The sequence below is a fragment of the Dermochelys coriacea genome, chromosome 20, assembly GCF_009764565.3.
Source record: "Dermochelys coriacea isolate rDerCor1 chromosome 20, rDerCor1.pri.v4, whole genome shotgun sequence".
NCBI classification, from domain to species: Eukaryota; Metazoa; Chordata; order Testudines; family Dermochelyidae; genus Dermochelys; species Dermochelys coriacea.
In genome coordinates, this window is record NC_050087.2 from 5,446,658 (window position 1) to 5,467,370 (window position 20,713).

At 51.6% G+C, this 20,713-nt stretch overlaps 1 protein-coding gene across 1 annotated transcript; it reads right to left on the minus strand.

The window, feature by feature from the left end:
• Positions 1 to 209: 209 nt before the first annotated feature.
• On the minus strand, positions 210 to 12,141 carry CSAD (cysteine sulfinic acid decarboxylase). The gene is made up of 16 exons (XM_043506655.1): positions 12,056 to 12,141; positions 10,740 to 10,899; positions 9,181 to 9,307; positions 8,607 to 8,697; positions 7,892 to 7,998; positions 6,919 to 7,034; positions 5,830 to 5,909; positions 5,282 to 5,336; positions 5,053 to 5,169; positions 4,132 to 4,196; positions 3,626 to 3,707; positions 3,006 to 3,205; positions 2,806 to 2,857; positions 2,392 to 2,481; positions 886 to 1,065; positions 210 to 341 (listed from the first exon to the last, which is right to left on the minus strand). The coding sequence occupies exons 2-15, from the start codon at positions 10,896 to 10,898 to the stop codon at positions 892 to 894; spliced, it is 1,515 nt and encodes a 504-aa protein (XP_043362590.1). The 5' UTR covers position 10,899; positions 12,056 to 12,141; the 3' UTR covers positions 210 to 341; positions 886 to 891.
• Between the last annotated feature and the right edge of the window lie 8,572 nt (positions 12,142 to 20,713).

A 20,713-nucleotide genomic window follows, 5' to 3' on the forward strand; every position in this document is an offset into this window, starting at 1 on the left:
AGCCAATGTTTACTGCTATGTTGCTTATGAAATGCTGGGGGGGGGGGAAGAAACATTTACCAAGCATTTATTAAGAACTGACATCATGCCCTTAATTAAATGAATCAGGAATACTTAGGCCAGAGCACTGCTAAGGGCAGGGGAGGAATGACAAAGGTGCACCGTGATTGCTTGGTAGCTTGAGAAGCGGCGTTCGGCAGTTTCGTTTGACTTGAAAAGTCCGTTTGGAGGCAACCCAGGTGGAGCTTTGTGCCAGTTCCAGACAGCTGGGTGCATCTCCACAGCACTTGTGGACTGCCCCACAACTGCTATTCCTCCTATGCGATCAGCTGTGTCTATTGAGCATACATTCCAGACCCTGGCCTGTTGCACCAGATGATGTTCTACTTGACCGTAGGCTGGTGCTGAAATGTCCACCTCCAGAATCCAAGATAAGCATCCTCTTCCAGCTTGTCCAAGATGTACCCAAGTCCCCACAGAGTTACTGGTGCTGCCTTAGGTCACAGCCAAAGGAGAGCTCTATGGAATCATATGCTAGCTGATGTTCTCAAGAAGAATGCTACCATCTTTTCAGTAAGCCTCAGATGCGACCCTCTTCTGGGCCTTTGCAATGTCTCTTTTCTCGAAAGGACCCAGGAGAGGAAGAGAGGGAGTTGCGAGAGGGACGCACAAAAGCTGAGTTCCTCTCTGGTGTAATGTGGATGGAGGACATGTGGGAGAGGCTGGCATCTGAACACCTTACTATGGGTATAAACACTTGGAGTCTGGTGAACTGTGTTATCGTGGTAATGCTTCCTGGAGGCTGTGGAGAAGGATACCATGGGCAGGAGCGAATTTGATGTCCCACCATCACTATGGAGACCTGCCAGGTGGTAGGGGAGGCCGGGCTCCCTACAAATCTGTGCCCAGTCTCTCAATCTCATCCAGGAAGAAATCCAAATCCTGCTTAGTGACCACAGGATTTGTGACAACCTGGCGGAAGAAGTTGACCTTGCTGCCAAGGGGTTGGTAGCCCACCATCATGGACCCTTTCTTCATCATCCGCTCCTTGATAGCTGGAGCCACCTAGGCAGAGCCACACATAACATCAGCATCAGTCAGTGGAGCACATTCCCACTTAATTAGCCAGCTGTGATACAAACCTGTAACCCTTCTCCTGGGCTATAGAGTAGACCCCTCCAATGGCCAACCCAACCCATCTAGCTAGCTCAGGGTTTTAGGCTTTGTGTGGTGACTGTCCCCTTTAAGAAGGAGCAGGGTCCAGTGCACCTGTGATGTGTCAGCCACCTTCCAGTTAGGCTTAAGAGAGGGCCCCATGAGCCAGCAGAGGAATCAGACACGGGAGATGTGCAGGAGCCCCAGAGGAGCAGTGATGGGGTAGCAGGAGTTGCTTGGGAAAAAGCTTCAGGAGACCCAGTGGAGAGAGCTAAGTTGGGGTGGGAGCAGCAATAAGACTGTTGGTGGGGACCCTGATGGGTGGAAGGCCTGGGAAGTGGCCCCAAGGCAAAAGGGGAAGAGCTAGCTTAGCCAGGGGGAGCTGAGCCCAGAAGCAAGAGGGTGGATCCCCCTGAGCAGGGGTGGGACTCCTAGGGAACAGCTGGGAGCTCTTTGGCAAAGCCTTGAGGGAAGGGTAGTCATACCCAGGCAGGGAGACCTGAAGCAGGTGCCAAAGGAAGTGGGAGTACAGTGCTGCTACTGATTCTGGGGTGGGTGAGGCCCTAGACGGGGGGAGGGGAAAATGACTCTGTTCACTGTGGGAGCTGGAGAAACGTTTCACTGCAGGTTGTGGAGGAATCACAGCGTGAGTGTATATGAAGACGTTCTGCCCAGAGGCAGAAGACTACAATCCTTTCAAATAAAAGGGAAACTGAGGCTGGGCACACCTGTTGTGCTGTGGGCTGATGCCGGAATGCGCCCCCACAAGGGGTCACCATATAACAGCTTGGATTTTGAAAGGTGTCAATCAGATTTGGGTGCGGGACTCCTAAGAGATTCCCTGGGTGCTGGATGTCCAACTCTGCCAGGCAGCTTTGACAGTCCCTGTCACGGATAATGCCTGGAATTCTGGTGTCTTAAGTGTGACAAGAGACATCAACTGGGGCCAGTGGGACACAGACCTAGGGCCTTGGATACAAAGAAACAGTGAAGTCTAAGTACATAGTAGGTTAGAGAAGCAGCTGGCAGAGAGAAGGCTGGGGTGCTACAGCCTGGGGGTTGGCAGGGGGACAGGACAGACAGACACATTCTCTCCATCTCTCTCCACGAGTCTCAGGGGGGGGACTATACTGGAGTTTACTACCATCCACAGAGACTGTATCTATCCATCAGAGATCCATCTATCCATCAGGGCCCCCACATTCCCACCCCACTCCCAGCATTCCCTGTACTCACCTTTCCCAGTCTCTCCCAGTAATCAGCACAGCCCTGCTTGCCCTGGAGGCTGGGCGGCACAAACCAGAAACACAGATTGATGAATTCAGGCTGGGGGAGGTAAAGGAGAAGGGGTCACCAGCAGGGATCTCTGTAAGTAAACAACCCGAGCACACTGAAACCTCAGCTAATGGAGGTGCAGCCTCTGGAGACTGGACAAGATCCAAGCCTGTCCGCCCTCGCTTATGGCTCTAGGAACACCCAGGAAGATTGGATTTCATTGCTGATAAACTCACGTAACAAGGTTAAATAGCTGCTGCCTGCCCACCCATCTGTAAGGGCTTTGGGAACCCATGATAAACTCTCCTCGCTCCCTTGGAAAACGACAAGCTCTGGGTGAGCTGTGGTGTAGCAATGGCTCCAGGTGACCCATACCTCGATCACCAGCTGGAAACCTTCCCTTTTCTTTATCTCATCAGCCAGATACCTAGAGAGGATGAGGAGAACATCATTGATCTTTGTGGTGGGCATAAAGCAATCATGGAGCTAGAGACACCATCCATGTGTAAGGATCATGAGGCATCACTAGAGCACCTCTTGGGGTTAGGGGTACACCTGTATCCCCCACCCCATACCTAGTGAACTCAAAGGCCCTGTCCACTCGCTTCTCCAGGCCCTCGGTCCCATTGGCCTTCCACATCAGCCACAGCTTGAGGCAGTCCACCTTGCGGCCACACTGGATGGTCTTGTCTCCTGTGTCGTAGGCCATGTCATAGAACTTGTCGGTCTGGAAGAGGTAGGTGGCGTTGGCGCAGTGGCACCTCTGCAACAGGCCCTGAAATGGGAGGGTCCAGCAAACACATCAGCATGTCCCGACCAGGCCATGTCCCCATGGGAAGGCAGGGACAAAGCATGGGCTATCCAGGCCAGCAAGAGAGCGCTGAGGGAGCTGGATTGGCTCTACATGTTCACTGAAACGCCGCTTCCATCAACACCCAGTAGAGGGTGCTGGAGGGAGTGGGGCAGCAGTACTGGCTGAAGGGGAGCGCCCAGCTACTCCAATCCCAGCCTATCCCAGCAGGGGGCGCTGTAGGGAATGGGGCAGGACTATTGGCTGTGGGGGAGCTCCCTGTCACTTCATTTCCAGCCTCTTCCAACAGGAGGCACTGTAGAGAGCTGCACATAAGCTGCATCCATCACAGCGGGGTTATAATTGCCTGCCTCCGCAGGGGAGGGAATGGCGGCGAAAACCTACGGAGCTATCTCGAAGCAGGAAGGCAGAGCACTGCAAACCCGTCATCAGCATCTTGTGGGGGTTCCAAGCCACCGAATCCGCCCTGCAAGGGAAAGGGAGACTCAGTGAGACATTGACATCAGCTGGGCCAGAGAAAGGGCTGAAGAGCAGGGGAGCACTGGGACGGCTGTGGGCGCACTGGGCAGCGGACGGCCAGCTACAGGAGGTGTATGGAATGGGATATTCACCAGCAGGAGCAGAGCTGCACACACTGATATTGATGCCACCATGTGCTAATTTCAGGGTCTTACAGGCACAGGCTGCCCTTGCTGGATCAGATAGGGAGGGATCATCTCCAGCTCTGCCTCAATTCCTGTTCTCAGTGCGTCCTTGAAGTTCCTCACCCCGATGTAAAGTTCTGCATAACCAGCCCCTCACCTGATCGCACAGGCTCTGACCTCCACTACTCCCATGAAGCTGCGAGCATGACAGTTAAGCCTGTCCACCGGTTTGGAGACAGTACCCACCTGTCTATCCCACGCATTAGATGTCTGTGTCTTCTGGAGAGCAGGGCACTCCCACCCCATGCAGCCTGCCAAGGAAGAACAGGGAGAGACAGCAGCGATTTGAGTTCAATCAGCAATCAGTGGGAAGCTACATGTGGCTAAAGCCGCTGAGACTGGGGCATGCTGCACTTTCAGCCAAGGGGAACCCTGTTTCAAGATGGTCCCTTCTAGCCCAGCCTAGGGCCTCTTCTCTCATTGTGACATCTACGATCCCCTGCCTTTGGCTGCTCTAAGGGGAGAGCCTGACCCTAAAGCCTCCTGCCCGGATTTTGCAAGAGGCCCAGTGCACATGGAGAGAGGACACTAGAGATGGAGGAATGCAGCTGTTGGTTCCAACACCAGACTGGCCTATATGAACTGGCAGGTGACTTCCAGTCTGGATGGGCGAGAGATTGCACACACACAAAACTACTGTCCAAGAGGCCCAGGGGGAAGGTGGGAAGGCACTGGAGGATTAGCGGCCCCCAAGCATTGCATCCTTGCTGCGGAGCGATAGCAGCAGACCAGTTGTGCTCACTTCGGCTTCAGCCGGTGCCCCAGTGGTATTACCAGCATCGCGGAACATGAGTGATGGTTTGCGTGTGTGGATGGGAGAGAGATCACAGGATCCTTCATGCTACAACAGGAGCGAACTTGGCTGTGGAGACAAGCCGTGTGGGGGTTAGGGATAGAGCTTGTCAATTATCAGCAATGCTGGTTCTGTTCAGCCAAGCTGTGGTAACCGAAGGTTCCCAGTAACCTCCTCATCCACTCCCCTAGCCCCACCTCCCTTCCCAGACAGCTGTCTGTGCCAAAGACGCATACGCCCAGGGACGGAGCCCTTCCTAAATCTCTAGCTCCCGAGGGCACATCTCCCTGCCCCGCCCTCCTTGGGGGACTCACGTCCACGTGAAACCAGGCCCCATGGCGCTCACACACGTCTGCCACGTCCACCAGTGGGTCGAAGGCTCCCAACACAGTGGTGCCACAGGTAGCATTGACAAAGAAAGGACACGCGCCCTGGAAGGGAAGAGGGCCAGTGGGTGGGGTGCGGCGTTACAGGGCGGGGGTGTACCTAACAGTCTGCTCCCTGCTCCGCAGACCAGACCCCCTCACCTCACCCCATACTCACCTCAGATTTTGCCTTGTTGATCTGTTTCTCCAGGTCTGCAGGTATCATTTTCCCCCTGAGGATGAGAGCACAAATTATCCCCGGGGTCCACCTTCATGCAGAGAGCAGAGATGGATTTTTCTACCCAAGTCCATACAGGTGGTTGAAGGGAAGCATCTGTGGGAGCTGTTAGCTACCCAGCTCCCTGCTCGGGCCAGCAAGAGTCACTGATGGGACCCGTGGAGGAGTGATGGCTTTCGGGAGCTCCCAGCCACTGCAGTCGCAGCCTCCTCCAGATACAGAGCCTGAAGGAAAGGGGGCATGTGCCCTGGGTGTTGGTGCGCGCCCAGCTACTCAAGTCCCAGCCTCTCCCAGGAGGGGGCGCTGATTGCTGGGGCGATTCCAGCTATCCAGCTCCCAGAAAGTAGTCCTGGGGTGCTTCCAGCGACTGTCATACCAGCCTCTCCCAGCAGGGGGTGCTGTAGGAAGGGAAGGAGGCATGCTCAGCCGAATGGAACCAGTGCCAGGTCTGGATGAAGGCCACAAGCATTCCCAGCATGAGCTCTCACCTCTCATCCACTCCAACCAGGTAGATGTTGTCTGTGCCAATGCCCAGGAAAGCCGCCCCTTTCTGAACGGAGTAGTGGCACTACGGGAGAAGGCAGAAGGGAGGGAATCAGCCATGACTCCTGCCACGGTCCAATCCCAAACAAATCACAGGGCAGGAAGTGTCATTTACAGGTGAGAGCTGCAGGATCCCTGCGAGTCAGGGCTGCTTTAACTGAATGCACAATTTTGTCCTGTATTGCAGGGGGGCTGGAACAATTTGTATAGTGGGGGGGCTGTGAGCCATTGAACCAAACTGTAAACCCTGGATATAATGGAAACCACTTCAAGTGAGGGGGTGCTGCAGTACCACCCACACTCCTAGTTCCAGCACCTATGCTGGATTGTGTATTCTGTGATACTTTAGCCCTGCTGTGTTATTCCCACAGGGGACCCCGGGTGGAGGGAGAACTGATGTGCCTTAATTCTCCAACAGGGCCCCTGGTACTCTGGTAAGAGGCCCATTCGAAGGGTGTGGACGGTATAGACAGATGAAGACATTTATGGGATTTTGGGGCCTGGTCCAAATTAGCAGAAAAATGCTACAGCAAGAAGCCCTGGGCTGCAGTTCTTCAAACTGCACCCTCCGTCCCGTCCCTCTCCTCCCTCCCACAACACCTCTCAGGCATCTACAAGTGCGGGACAGACTGCTACTCTGAAATCCGGCTGAATCTAGGCCTGGGCATCCTTCCCAGTGCGGATAGTGACCCTCAGGCATTGCAACCCTTAACCCTCTGGTTCACGCACTTGGCCTAACTCCATCCCACAATGCAATGCTTCCTGTTTGAAAAGGACCCCCAAAAGCCCCCGGTCCCTGTGCTGGGCTATGTGTATGGCACGCCGGCCAAACTGGGGAGGGGGACTGTAGATGGCAGAGGTTAAGCCAAATGGCACAGATGCTGAGGGAAGAAGTGGGTCATGCTTTGGGCCCTGCTGATCCGCGGCTCTGATGGGGTGACACTGCAACACCACATCCTTCAGGGGAGACCAAGCTCAGCCCCGTCTTCTCATGCGCCTGTCATGGCTAGCGAAGGGGAAGCCCCAGATTGCACCTCTTGTGAAGTAAACACCGCCAGCCTCGGCAGTGCCCAGATGCCTGTCCGCTTGCTGTCCGGGAAACGCTGGTACCGCGCCACGTTCATGGCATATATATTGGAGAGGGAGCCTCCTGCAAGGAAACAAACCCACAGAGATCAGTACAAGCCTGTCACCCATTCCCAATGTGCTGTGGAACAGGAACAAGGACAGCTTTGGAGGGGAAGGAGGCTTCCCTGAGCAGGATTCAATCACTACACCGAGAAGAAACTCGCCTTGCAGGGCACTGCTAGGAGAATGCTCACACTGCTGCAGTGAGGAAGCTGGCATCAGCAAGGCACTGTTGAGAGGAAGCTCACACTGGTGGAAGGAGGTTGGTATTGGCAGGGCACTGCCAGGAGGATGCTCACACTGACGGAGCACTGCTGGGAGGAAGGCCCAGGTTTCGGTGGTATATCACCATAAGAGCGTCAGGTTCTAGGACTCTGCATAAGAAGGCAGGGCTTTTTTGCTGACTCACCTTAGTGCCGGGCGCCAGAACCCTGCAGAGAGAGACAGGGGTATTTCTGCTGCCTTCTTCTGTAAGGGAGGTTCTATCCGGTCCAAGCCATGACATAAAATGGGATGGAGGGTCTCTCTGAGGCAGAGGGAACTAAGGATAAAGATCGGGGGAGTCCTGCAGAGAAGCACCCTAGGAAGAGCCAAGCTCAGGAGAAAGCTTTGGCCACAGGTTATGTTCTGTTGTTGCTGTTTAAGTGAACCATAAAGGCAAACTGCAGGGAGGGCTGAGTCTGGCTCTGGCCCAGTGTGTATGCCAGGGAGGAATGAGTCTGCCCCCTATGTCAGCTGGGGTGCCAACTGCTAACCCTGCTCACACACTTCTTTCAGGGATCTCCTAGCCCTGCAGGAAACCCGGTTCATGAAAGGGCAGTGATGCCCTGGGTGCCCCGGGCTTGACCCTCCCTCTGGCAGTATACCAGCCTCACGCACCTGGGCAGAATATCCCGTCTCCACACCCCCAGCCAATCAACTCCCGCAGCTTCTTCAGCACCACCTCCTCCATCAGCACGAACACAGGGGCGATCTCGTAAGTGTACCTGGGACACACAGACACACCTCAGCAAGGCACTCGGCCATTGTGGGAGGGGGCATCCCTGGAGCTGCACAGATGGATAGCCCAGGAGGGGAGTGAAACCTGCAGGATGCAGGGCCATATTGCAGATTGCAGACCAGCTGGGCAGTGATGGGAGCCCTGATTCAAGAGCACCTGGGCGTGGAACAGCAGTGGGAGTTGTGGGTCAGGATTGAGGGGCATCAGCAGAGCAGTGTGTGGGGAGCCCAGGGCAGTAATAGTGGGAGGCTGCAGGTAAAGATGAAGGTGCTCTGACAGAGATGCACAATCCCTGGGCCCGCACCATACCCACTTTGGTGGTGCTGTTAGTCAGGAGAGCCAAATCCACACCCCATCTACATCTAAAGGAGAGAGACTGCAGCCTCCGGGACCCTCGGGGCCAAAATGACACCCCAGAACTTCCCCCCACCTTGTGAATTTCACCCACCCCTCCCTGTCTTTTGACAGCAAGCAGCCCCTGCATTCTCCCTTTCCTGTGTCCTTAACTGTCCTTGTGCCCCACCCCCAGGCAGATGCACTGCCTGCCTGGGCAGCTCCAGGCAAAGGGTGCTCAGAGACAGCGCAAGGACGTACTGGCTGGTGTTGAGCGTCTCTGTGATCATCCGTCCCACCAGGGCATGGGGATCCAGCCCCGAAAACAGCTGGTTAAAGAAACGAGGATGACCTGGCGGGGAGGGGGAGAAGAGAGAGAGAGCCTTTAACACAGGGAAAGAGCAGGAAACAGAGCTTGTGTCCTCATTAAACCTGGGCTAGATCCGAAGTAACATCAGCAGACATCAGTCTCCAGCTCAGCCCTACACTGGGCAGCCCCCAGGACCTGTGGGTCCATAAATACAGCCTCTACCATTTGAGCTAAAGGAGAATCTCTGTGAGCTGTAACAGTTTTAAGGCTGTTACCCTCTTTGGGCTGCAGCCGCTAGAGGGCGATAGCCACATTCATTTGGCTGGGCTCCAGTGACGTATACACACTAGTTGGTATGTCACAGCTGCGCTGATATCCCTTACAGACGTAGTTCTGACCTAGCATTCAGGCCCTGCTCAGCGGAGGGCGAGCCTTGTTCTCCCTCTGACACACAGGCAGCGGGAGGCAGGGGACCTCCTCCATGGGCAGCACCATGCCCAGCCGTCAGAGTGTCTCATCACCTACATGTTTTCACGCTGTAGCGGATGACATCCTGGCAGAGCTCCAGCACCCTCTGCTGGGGCTCCCCACTGCTCCTCATCTCCAGGTCCAGGATTTTCTGCAGGTCATGGGGCTCCCTCCAATCACAGACCTGAAGGGACAGAGACAACTCATCAGCAGTCTGCTCCGGTCCTGCTGAACTGGGAAAACAGCCCTTCCCTGGAGGCTCCCTTCTCCAAGGGGGCACAGGGCAAGCAGGGCCCACCTCAGCAAGGACCCCCCTACAGCTGGGGGCAAGGCTGGTAGAAGATGCCCAGCTCATGACCTCAGGAGCTTGTGCACATGTGTGAAGGGGGTTACTCCAGGCTGGGGGAAAGGAGTCGGGTCCTGTCTAAGCAGCAGCAGGGGGAAGCTCATTTCTAGGCACTCTCCACCCCACCATCCCTGGCAATGGAGGAGTCTGGAATGGTCACCCCCCTCCCCCGACCCAGGGTATCCATCCAGCCTTTGCATAGTGCCCAGGACTGTTCATGTATTTCCCATGGACTGAGCCCATAAACAGGAAAGGACAGGAGGGGAATGGGGTCTGAGCAGCACATCAGAGAGAGGCTCTCCCTGCAGCTGCAATCCCAGAACTGCTCCCTCCCGGGGTTCCACAGGACCCCTGTGCCACAACACATGGAGCCCTTCCCCAGGCTCTTTCACATCACGGGGCGAGTAGCAGTCAGGGGAACAGACAGCACATGCTGAGCAAAGTCACTCCTCTGCTTGCAATCTAAGCATGAGCGGGCACAGTACGGTGTGGATGGGCGCTGGCGTGCAGCCGATGGCGGCTCTCCTGTCTAAGGCACTGGTGCAGTCCATAAAGATGTACCATGCTTCTTGAACTGAGTGAACAGGCTGAATTGCAGACTGTGAGCTGCCGTCTCCACGAGCTCCCCTTTAATATTAAAGCCGAGGGTGCGATCGGCGCTGATTTGTACGGATGAGGTGGGGCCACAGGCCTCCTGGCCCGCTGTCAGTGCAGCCCTTGGCCAGGTGGTCTGTGCCCAGGCTGTAGGGGGCAGCTGGGCAGTCTGTGCTCGACTGGCAGGGGGTGGCCAGACAGTCTGTGCCTTGGTGGCAGGAAGTGGCCACGTGGTCTGTGCCTATATTGTAGGGGGTGACCAGGCAATTTGTGCCCAAGTAGCAGGGGTGGCTGTTCAGTCTGTGCCCAGGTGTTAGGGGGCAACTTGGCAGTCTGTGCCTGGACTGCAGGGCGTGGCCTGTGGCACTCGTTAAGGCCAGCTGGATCACTGCTCTGGTGGGGCCATGTTCTGGCCAATGGCTTGGAAAAGCCAATGATCACCACTGCTCCGGGCAAAGGGCACCTGGAGACAGGGAGAGGGCCAATGATCACCACTGGCAGCAACTCGGCTTAGAAACAGACAGGAGCCCTTTGCAAAGCACCTTTGTGGTAAGAGGGAAAACTCCCTCCCCTGCCCATACCGAAGAGGGGCCAGCCACAGGCTACCCCATGAAAGGGGTGGGGCTACACTCCAGCCTCCTGACTGCTCAGCCGCCACTGCCCTCAGGAGCCCCACCTTTTCTTTGACATCTGTCCCTTTCCTGACTGCTTCCTCCAGGATGATCTGGAAAGCTTCCTGCAGGAACTCTTCGCCAGCCGCCTTATCCAGGGCGGGGTGGGACAGGGGGTCTTCTGCCATCGTCAGCTGTTTCCCCCCGAGCATGCGTCTGTACATCAGAACACACAAGACGTCTGTGAATCTCTGTGGCTGGCAGCAGGCGGAGACTTACACTTACCAGGCTTCACGCTTGTCTCCCAGGAGAGCTCTGGACAACATATCTGCAGTACAGGAGCCTTCCCTATTCGCAGCCTGCTCCAGTCTGTCCGGCACCTTCCCTAGGGCAGTGGGAGTCACAGACAACCCCACCTGCAGCATGATCCCCAGAGGGGTGGGTGATATGGACCCCTCCAGAATGACCAGCCCTTGCTGTAGGACTTGGTCATCTGCAGACACAACCCAGCGCTGACCATTCATGTCCAGACAACATGGCTAGCCCACATGCCGGGCACGTCACCCAAAGGTATGACTGCAGCCTTCCTCGTCACATGGGGAGGACATTCCTCCGCAGATCAGGGGCCGCAAACTCCTGGTGGGTTATGGGCCAAGGAGCATGAGAACAGAGAGCTTGGAACTAAGGGTCATTCATCTCCTCCCAGAGCTTCAAAGTCCTCTGTAAGGCCCTAGCTCTACAGCTTCCGTTTCTTCCTCCTCCTGCTACCTGTGCACCTCCTAAGCCAGTATCCTCTTTCTCTTCTTCAGGGCATCCTACCCCCGCTTCCCCATATGCTTGGCTAATAATTTAAAAAATTGAACTGTGGTAGCGTCCAGTCATGGCCCAGGACCCTGCTGTGCTTGGCGCTGTTCAAACCGAGCAACGTGACAGTCCCTGCCCCAAAGAGCTCCCAAACCAAGTATAAGACATGAGACGACCGGTGGATGCAGCCACACAGATGGAGGAGTACCAGGAGACAATGGGACAATCACGGTCAGCCTGGTAGGCAGCGATCTCAGCACCCCAGCTGCCTGCCTAGGACATTGTCTCCTTTCCTTCTGCACCATGCAACCCCCATCTCTGCTTCCTAAAAACCCCCTTCTTCTGTGAGTGCTCTTCAGTGATAATCCAATGCCCGCCCTATTCCATAACCTCTGTACCACAGAATCACCCTTCTGCATCTCAGCGGCACTGCCTGTGTCCCATCCTGACAATCAGTCCTCAGGGCACAGTCCGACTCTTCCTTGCAGTTTTATGCCAGGCTGAGAACTCTTCCCGTCCACGACAAATAACTGTGCTGAGCTCTCCCCCATTGGAGTCCAAGCACCCCCCTAAACAACACTCTGGAAAAAAAGCCACCCAGTGTCCTGTTACTTGTCTAGGCCTGTGAGATCTATGCCCAGATCACAGGGACAAAGTACAAAGGAAATGATCTGTTACTGACAAATCACTGGTTTCAGAGCAGCAGCCATGTTAGTCTGTATTCGCAAAAAAGAAAAGGAGGACTTGTGGCACCTTAGAGACTAACAAATGTATTTGAGCATAAGCTTTCGTGAGCTACAGCTCACTTCATTGGATGCATTCGGTGGAAAATACAGTGGGGAAATTTATATACACAGAGAACATGAAACAATGGGTTTTATCATACACACTGTAAGGAAAAAAGGAGTACTTGTGGCACCTTAGAGACTAACAAATTTATTAGCCATCCACAGCCTCAGAAACAACTCTGACATCATAATCAAAAAGGCTGACAAAGGAGGTGCTGTCGTCATCATGAATAGGTCGGAGTATGAACAAGAGGCTACTAGGCAGCTCTCCAACACCACTTTCTACAAGCCATTACCCTCTGATCCCACTGAGAGTTACCAAAAGAAACTACAGCATTTGCTCAAGAAACTCCCTGAAAAAGCACAAGAACAAATCCGCACTGACACACCCCTGGAGCCCCGACCTGGGGTATTCTATCTGCTACCCAAGATCCATAAACCTGGAAATCCTGGACGCCCCATCATCTCAGGCATTGGCACCCTGACAGCAGGATAGTCTGGCTATGTAGACTCCCTCCTCAGGCCCTTCGTTACCAGCACTCCCAGCTATCTTCGAGACACCACCGATTTCCTGAGGAAACTACAGTCCATTGGTGATCTTCCTAAAAACACCATCCTAGCCACTATGGATGTAGAAGCCTCTACACCAACATTCCACACAAAGATGGACTACAAGCCATCAGGAACAGTATCCCCGATACTGTCACGGCTAACCTGGTGGCTGAACTTTGTGACTTTGTCCTGACCCATAACTATTTCACATTTGGTGACAATGTATACCTTCAAATCAGCGGCACTGCGATGGGTACCTGCATGGCCCCACAGTATGCCAACATTTTTATGGCTGACTTAGAACAACGCTTCCTCAGCTCTCGTCCCCTAATGCCCCTACTCTACTTGCGCTACATTGATGACATCTTCATCATCTGGACCCATGGAAAAGAAGCTCTTGAGGAATTCCACCATGATTTCAACAATTTCCATCCCACCATCAACCTCAGCCTGGACCAGTCCACACAAGAGATCCACTTCCTGGACACTACGGTGCTAATAAGCGATGGTCACATAAACACCACCCTGTATCGGAAACCTACTGACCGCTATTCCTACCTACATGCCTCTAGCTTTCATCCAGATCATACCACTCGATCTGTTGTCTACAGCCAAGCGCTACGATATAACCGCATTTGCTCCAACCCCTCAGACAGAGACAAACACCTACGAGATCTCTATCATGCATTCCTACAACTACAATACCCACCTGCTGAAGTGAAGAAACAGATTGACAGAGCCAGAAGAGTACCCAGAAGTCACCTACTACAGGACAGGCCCAACAAAGAAAACAACAGAACGCCACTAGCCATCACCTTCAGCCCCCAACTAAAACCTCTCCAACGCATCATCAAGGATCTACAACCTATCCTGAAGGACGAGCCATCACTCTCACAGATCTTGGGAGACAGACCAGTCCTTGCTTACAGACAGCCCCCCAATCTGAAGCAAATACTCACCAGCAACCACACACCACACAACAGAACCACTAACCCAGGAACCTATCCTTGCAACAAAGCCCGTTGCCAACTCTGTCCACATATCTATTCAGGGGATACCATCATAGGGCCTAATCACATCAGCCACATTATCAGAGGCTCGTTCACCTGCGCATCTACCAATGTGAGATATGCCATCATGTGCCAGCAATGCCCCTCTGCCATGTACATTGGCCAAACTGGACAGTCTCTACGTAAAAGAATGAATGGACACAAATCAGACGTCAAGAATTATAACATACAAAAACCAGTTGGAGAACACTTCAATCTCTCTGGTCACTCGATCACAGACCTAAGAGTGGCTATACTTCAACAAAAAAAGCTTCAAAAACAGACTCCAACGAGAGACTGCTGAATTGGAATTAATTTGCAAACTGGATACAATTAACTTAGGCTTGAATGAGAGACTGGGAATGGATGAGTCATTACACAAAGTAAAACTATTTCCCCATGGTATTTCTCCCTCCACACCCCACCCCCCCACTGTTCCTCTGATATTCTTTAACTGCTGGAATTAGCCTACCTTGCTTGTCACCTGAAAGGTTTTCCTCCTTCCTCCCCCCTGCTGTTGGTGATGGCTTATCTTAAGTGATCACTCTCCTTACAGTGTGTATGATAAACCCATTGTTTCATGTTCTCTGTGTGTGTGTGTGTGTGTATAAATCTCTCCTCTGCTTTTTCCACCAAATGCATCCGATGAAGTGAGCTGTAGCTCACGAAAGCTTATGCTCTAATAAATTTGTTAGTCTCTAAGGTGCCACAAGTACTCCTTTTCTTTTTGCGAATACAGACTAACAGGGCTGCTACTCTGAAAACTGTAAGGAGAGTGATCACTTAAGATGAGCTATTACCAGCAGGAAGGAGGGGGGGAAGGAGGAAAACCTTTTGTGGTGATAATCAAGGTGGGCCATTTCCAGCAGTTAACAAGATCGTCTGAGAAACAGTGGGGGATGGGGTGGGGGGAGAAATAACATGGGGAAATAGTTTTACTTTATGTAATGACTCATCCACTCCCATTCTCTATTCAAGCCTAAATTAATTGTATCCAGTTTGCAAATTAATTCCAATTCAGCAGTCTCTCGTTGGAGTCTGTTTTTGAAGTTTTTTTGTTGAAGGATAGCCACTCTCTCCTTAGGCCCTACTCTACCAGCACTCCCAGCGATCTTCGAGACACCACTGACTTCCTGAGGAAACTACAATTCATCGGTGATCTTCCTGAAAACACCATCCTGGCCACTATGGAGGCAGAAGCCCTCTACACCAACATACCACACAAAGATGGGCTACAAGCCGTCAGGAACAGTATCCCCGATAATGTCACAGCTAACCTGGTGGCTGAACTTTGTGACTTTGTCCTCGCCCATAACTACTTCACATTTGGGGACAATGTATGCCTTCAAATCAGCAGCACTGCGATGGGTACCCGCATGGCCCCACAGTATGCCAACATTTTTATGGCTGACTTAGAACAACGCTTCCTCAGCTCTTGTCCCCTAATGCCCCTGCTCTACTTGCACTACATTGATGACATCTTCATCATCTGGACCCATGGAAAAGAAGCCCTTGAGGAGTTCCTCCATGATTTCAACAATTTCCATCCCACCATCAACCTCAGCCTGGATCAGTCCACACAAGAGATCCACTTCCTGGACACTACGGTGCTAATAAGCGATGGTCACATAAATACTACCCTATATCGGAAACCTACTGACCGCTATTCCTACCTACATGCCTCTAGCTTTCATCCAGATCATACCACACAATCCATTGTCTACAGCAAAGCTCTACGATATAACCGCATTTGCTCCAACCCCTCAGACAGAGACAAACACCTACAAGATCTCTATCATGCATTCTTACAACTACAATACCCACCTGCTGAAGTGAAGAAACAGATTGACAGAGCCAGAAGAGTACCTAGAAGTCACCTACTACAGGACAGGCCCAACAAAGAAAATAACAGAACGCCACTAGCCATCACCTTCAGCCCCCAACTAAAACCTCTCCAACGCATCATCAAGGATCTACAACCTATCCTGAAGGACGACCCACCACTCTCACAGATCTTGGGAGACAGGCCAGTCCTTGCTTACAGACAGCCCCCCAACCTGAAGCAAATACTCACCAGCAACCACACACCACACAACAGAACCACTAACCCAGTAACCTATCCTTGCAACAAAGCCCGTTGCCAACTCTGTCCACATATCTATTCAGGGGACACCATCATAGGGCCTAATCACATCAGCCACACTATCAGAGGCTAATTCACCTGCGCATCTACCAATATGATATATGCCATGTACATTGGTCAAACTGGACAGTCTCTACATAAAAGAATAAATGGACACAAATCAGATGTCAGGAATTATAACATTCAAAAACCAGTCGGAGAACACTTCAATCTCTCCGGTCACATGATTACAGACCTAAGAGTGGCTATCCTTCAATAAAAAAACTTCAAAAACAGACTCCAACCAGAGACTGCTGAATTGGAATTAATTTGCAAACTGGATACAATTAACTTAGGCTTGAATAGAGACTGGGAGTGGATGAGTCATTACATAAAGTAAAACTATTTCCCCATGTTATTTCTCCCCCCACCCATCCCCCACTGTTCTTCAGACTTTCTTGTTAACTGCTGGAAATGGCCCACCTTGATTATCACCACAAAAGGTTTTCCTCCTTCTCCCCCTCCTTCCTGCTGGTAATAGCTCATCTTAAGTGATCGCTCTCCTTACAGTGTGTATGATAAAACCCATTGTTTCATGTTCTCTGTGTGTGTATATAAATCTCCCCACTGTATTTTCCACCGAATGCATCCAATGAAGTGAGCTGTAGCTCACGAAAGCTTATGCTCAAATACATTTGTTAGTCTCTAAGGTGCCACAAGTCCTCCTTTTCTTTTTTGACAAATCGCTGCACACAGCAGCTCTTATAGGACCCTTTGCTGCTTCCAGGAGATTTTCTATTTGCCAGACACAAATAGAATCAAATTCACATAGTCCCCTGCTGGGCTCAGTCCAAACAGGCTGGCTCCGAGATACCTCTGCGCTAATTGCTTTTTGCCACAGAAATGCCAGGGACAGCCCAGGCCAGAGCGATGCTGAGACGCTACAAACTCCTTTGGGAAAAGTGATAATTACGGCTCATCCGGTGCTCAAGGAAGGGGCAACCGATGGGAGCTTTCTGAACACCTTTCTTCTTTCCCTCCCAGCCCCTCTCTCTCATTCCCCCCTACTTGTGGTTCAGGCACTGTGGAGAGGTAGCAGCTCCTTACCTGCCAGCTCCCAGAGGTGAAATGAACTAGGCAGCTCTGGCCAAAGTGCACTCCACAGAGCCCTGCCCTCATATTCCCAGCAGAGGTGTGGCTAGCAAGGACTATAAATCCAGGGTGCAGCACTCCATCAGACCACCGGGGGAGGAGCAACAAGTACTGTAGGAACTACAGTTTTCAGAGTAGCAGCCGTGTTAGTCTGTATTCGCAAAAAGAAAAGGAGTACTTGTGGCACCTTAGAGACTAACAAATTTATTAGAGCATAAGCTTTCGTGAGCTACAGCTCACTTCATCGGATGCATTTGGTGGAAAAAACAGAGGAGAGATTTATATACACACACACAGAGAACATGAAACAATGGGTTTATCATACACACTGTAAGGAGAGTGATCACTTAAGATAAGCCATCACCAACAGCAGGGGGGGGAAGGAGGAAAACCTTTCATGGTGACAAGCAGGTAGGCTAATTCCAGCAGTTAACAAGAATATCAGAGGAACAGTGGGGGGTGGGGTGGGAGGGAGAAATACCATGGGGAAATATTTTACTTTGTGTAATGACTCATCCATTCCCAGTCTCTATTCAAGCCTAAGTTAATTGTATCCAGTTTGCAAATTAATTCCAATTCAGCAGTCTCTCGTTGGAGTCTGTTTTTGAAGCTTTTTTGTTGAAGTATAGCCACTCTTAGGTCTGTGATCGAGTGACCAGAGAGAAGCCCCTGAATGCAATGCACGAATTTAAGTCACGAGGAAGCGCAGAGAATGGAGGCTGCTTTAGCAAGCAATGGATGTGCAATACAAGGTTCACTTGTATGCAGCAGGAATAGCAAGTACCCAGGGATGCAAGAGAGAGCACCCTCTGCCCTAAACATTAACTTATGCCCTCAACATCCTAATACGTGTGAGAGCACGGCTGGTCTTGTGATTAAGAGACTGACCTGGGATTTAGGAGATCTGGGTTCAGTTCTTGGTGCTAAACTACAGATTCCTTGTGGGAGTGGGGGCAAATTACATGAATCTCAATGTGCCTCAGTTTCCGCTCTGTAAAATGAGGATGATAAAGCTTCCTTTCTCCTACCCTTGTCTACTTGAAGCTTACAAGAAGTGGAAGGTTGGACATATGACCAGGGAAGAGTATAAAAATATTGCTCGGGCATGTAGGAAAGATATCAGGAGGGCCAAATCGCACCTGGAGCTGCAGCTAGCAAGAGATGTCAAGAGTAACAAGAAGGGTTTCTTCAGGTATGTTGGCAACAAGAAGAAAGCCAAGGAAAGTGTGGGCCCCTTACTGAATGAGGGAGGCAAGCTAGTGACAGAGGATGTGGAAAAAGCTAATGTACTCAATGCTTTTTTTGCCTCTGTTTTCACTAACAAGGTCAGCTTCCCAGACTGCTGTGCTGGGCATCACAAAATGGGGAAGAGATGGCCAGCCCTCTGTAGAGATAGAGGTGGTTAGGGACTATTTAGAAAAGCTGGACGTGCACAAGTCCATGGGGCCGGACGAATTGCATCCGAGAGTGCTGAAGGAATTGGCGGCTGTGATTGCAGAGCCCTTGGCCATTATCTTTGAAAACTCGTGGCGAACGGGGGAAGTCCCGGATGACTGGAAAAAGGCTAATGTAGTGCCCATCTTTAAAAAAGGGAAGAAGGAGGATCCTGGGAACTACAGGCCAGTCAGCCTCACCTCAGTCCCTGGAAAAATCATGGAGCAGGTCCTCAAAGAATCAATCCTGAAGCACTTAGAGGAGAGGAAAGTGATCAGGAACAGTCAGCATGGATTCACCAAGGGAAGGTCATGCCTGACTAATCTAATCGCCTTTTATGATGAGATTACTGGTTCTGTGGATGAAGGGAAAGCAGTGGATGTATTGTTTCTTGACTTTAGCAAAGCTTTTGACACGGTCTCCCACAGCATTCTTGTCAGCAAGTTAAGGAAGTATGGGCCGGATGAATGCACTATAAGGTGGGTAGAAAGCTGGCTAGATTGTCGGGCTCAACGAGTAGTGATCAATGGCTCCATGTCTAGTTGGCAGCCGGTGTCAAGTGGAGTGCCCCAGGGGTCGGTCCTGGGGCCCGTTTTGTTCAATATCTTCATAAATGATCTGGAGGATGGTGTGGATTGCACTCTCAGCAAATTTGCGGATGATACTAAACTGGGAGGAGTGGTAGATACGCTGGAGGGGAGGGATAGGATACAGAAGGACCTAGACAAATTGGAGGATTGGGCCAAAAGAAATCTAATGAGGTTCAATAAGGATAAGTGCAGGGTCCTGCACTTAGGATGGAAGAATCCAATGCACCGCTACAGACTAGGGACCGAATGGCTCGGCAGCAGTTCTGCGGAAAAGGACCTAGGGGTGACAGTGGACGAGAAGCTGGATATGAGTCAGCAGTGTGCCCTTGTTGCCAAGAAGGCCAATGGCATTTTGGGATGTATAAGTAGGGGCATAGCGAGCAGATCGAGGGACGTGATCGTTCCCCTCTATTCGACACTGGTGAGGCCTCATCTGGAGTACTGTGTCCAGTTTTGGGCCCCACACTACAAGAAGGATGTGGATAAATTGGAAAGAGTACAGCGAAGGGCAACAAAAATGATTAGGGGTCTAGAGCACATGACTTATGAGGAGAGCTGGGATTGTTTAGTCTGCAGAAGAGAAGAATGAGGGGGGATTTGATAGCTGCTTTCAACTACCTGAAAGGGGGTTTCAAAGAGGATGGCTCTAGACTGTTCTCAATGGTAGCAGATGACAGAACGAGGAGTAATGGTCTCAAGTTGCAATGGGGGAGGTTTAGATTGGATATTAGGAAAAACTTTTTCACTAAGAGGGTGGTGAAACACTGGAATGCGTTACCTAGGGAGGTGGTAGAATCTCCTTCCTTAGAGGTTTTTAAGGTCAGGCTTGACAAAGCCCTGGCTAGGATGATTTAACTGGGACTTGGTCCTGCTTTGAGCAGGGGGTTGGACTAGATGACCTTCTGGGGTCCCTTCCAACCCTGATATTCTATGATTCTATGATTCTATTTAGACTGTACGCTCTTTGGACAGGGACATCAATCACCATGCATTATACAGTGCCTAGTATAATGGGGCGCCTATCCTAAGTGGGTCCTTTAATACAACTAATAAATATATTCCCCAATTTAGCTGCACCAGCTAATTCTCTGCTAAATACTTGCTCAGTGCAAGTCACACTTGCTCACTGAGTGCCAGGTGAGTGCTACCTCCCCACTTGCACCAATTTTTCTTACACCTGATATAATGGAATTGCTATGCTGATGCCCCTCACTTCTGTCTTTCTCCTGCTCTGTGCATCCTACAGCTAAAGCAAACTTGCAACTCCCGGTGCAGAAATGGAACAAAACAGACCTTGTAGAGGATTTGCCACACTGGATCAAATGACTGGTTCATCCAGTCTGGCCTCATGAATCCTGCGAACAACTGCTACTTCAAAGAAAAGTTAATATAATCCCATCATGCACCTGGCCGAATATGCAATGATGTACAGAGGTGGTAACAAAAAATTATGTTCCAATCTTACACAGGCTTTCAGCTCACATTACAGCATGAGAAGTACTTACTCTTATCTGAGCCTGCCAAGCTATAAATGTTATTACTGGATAT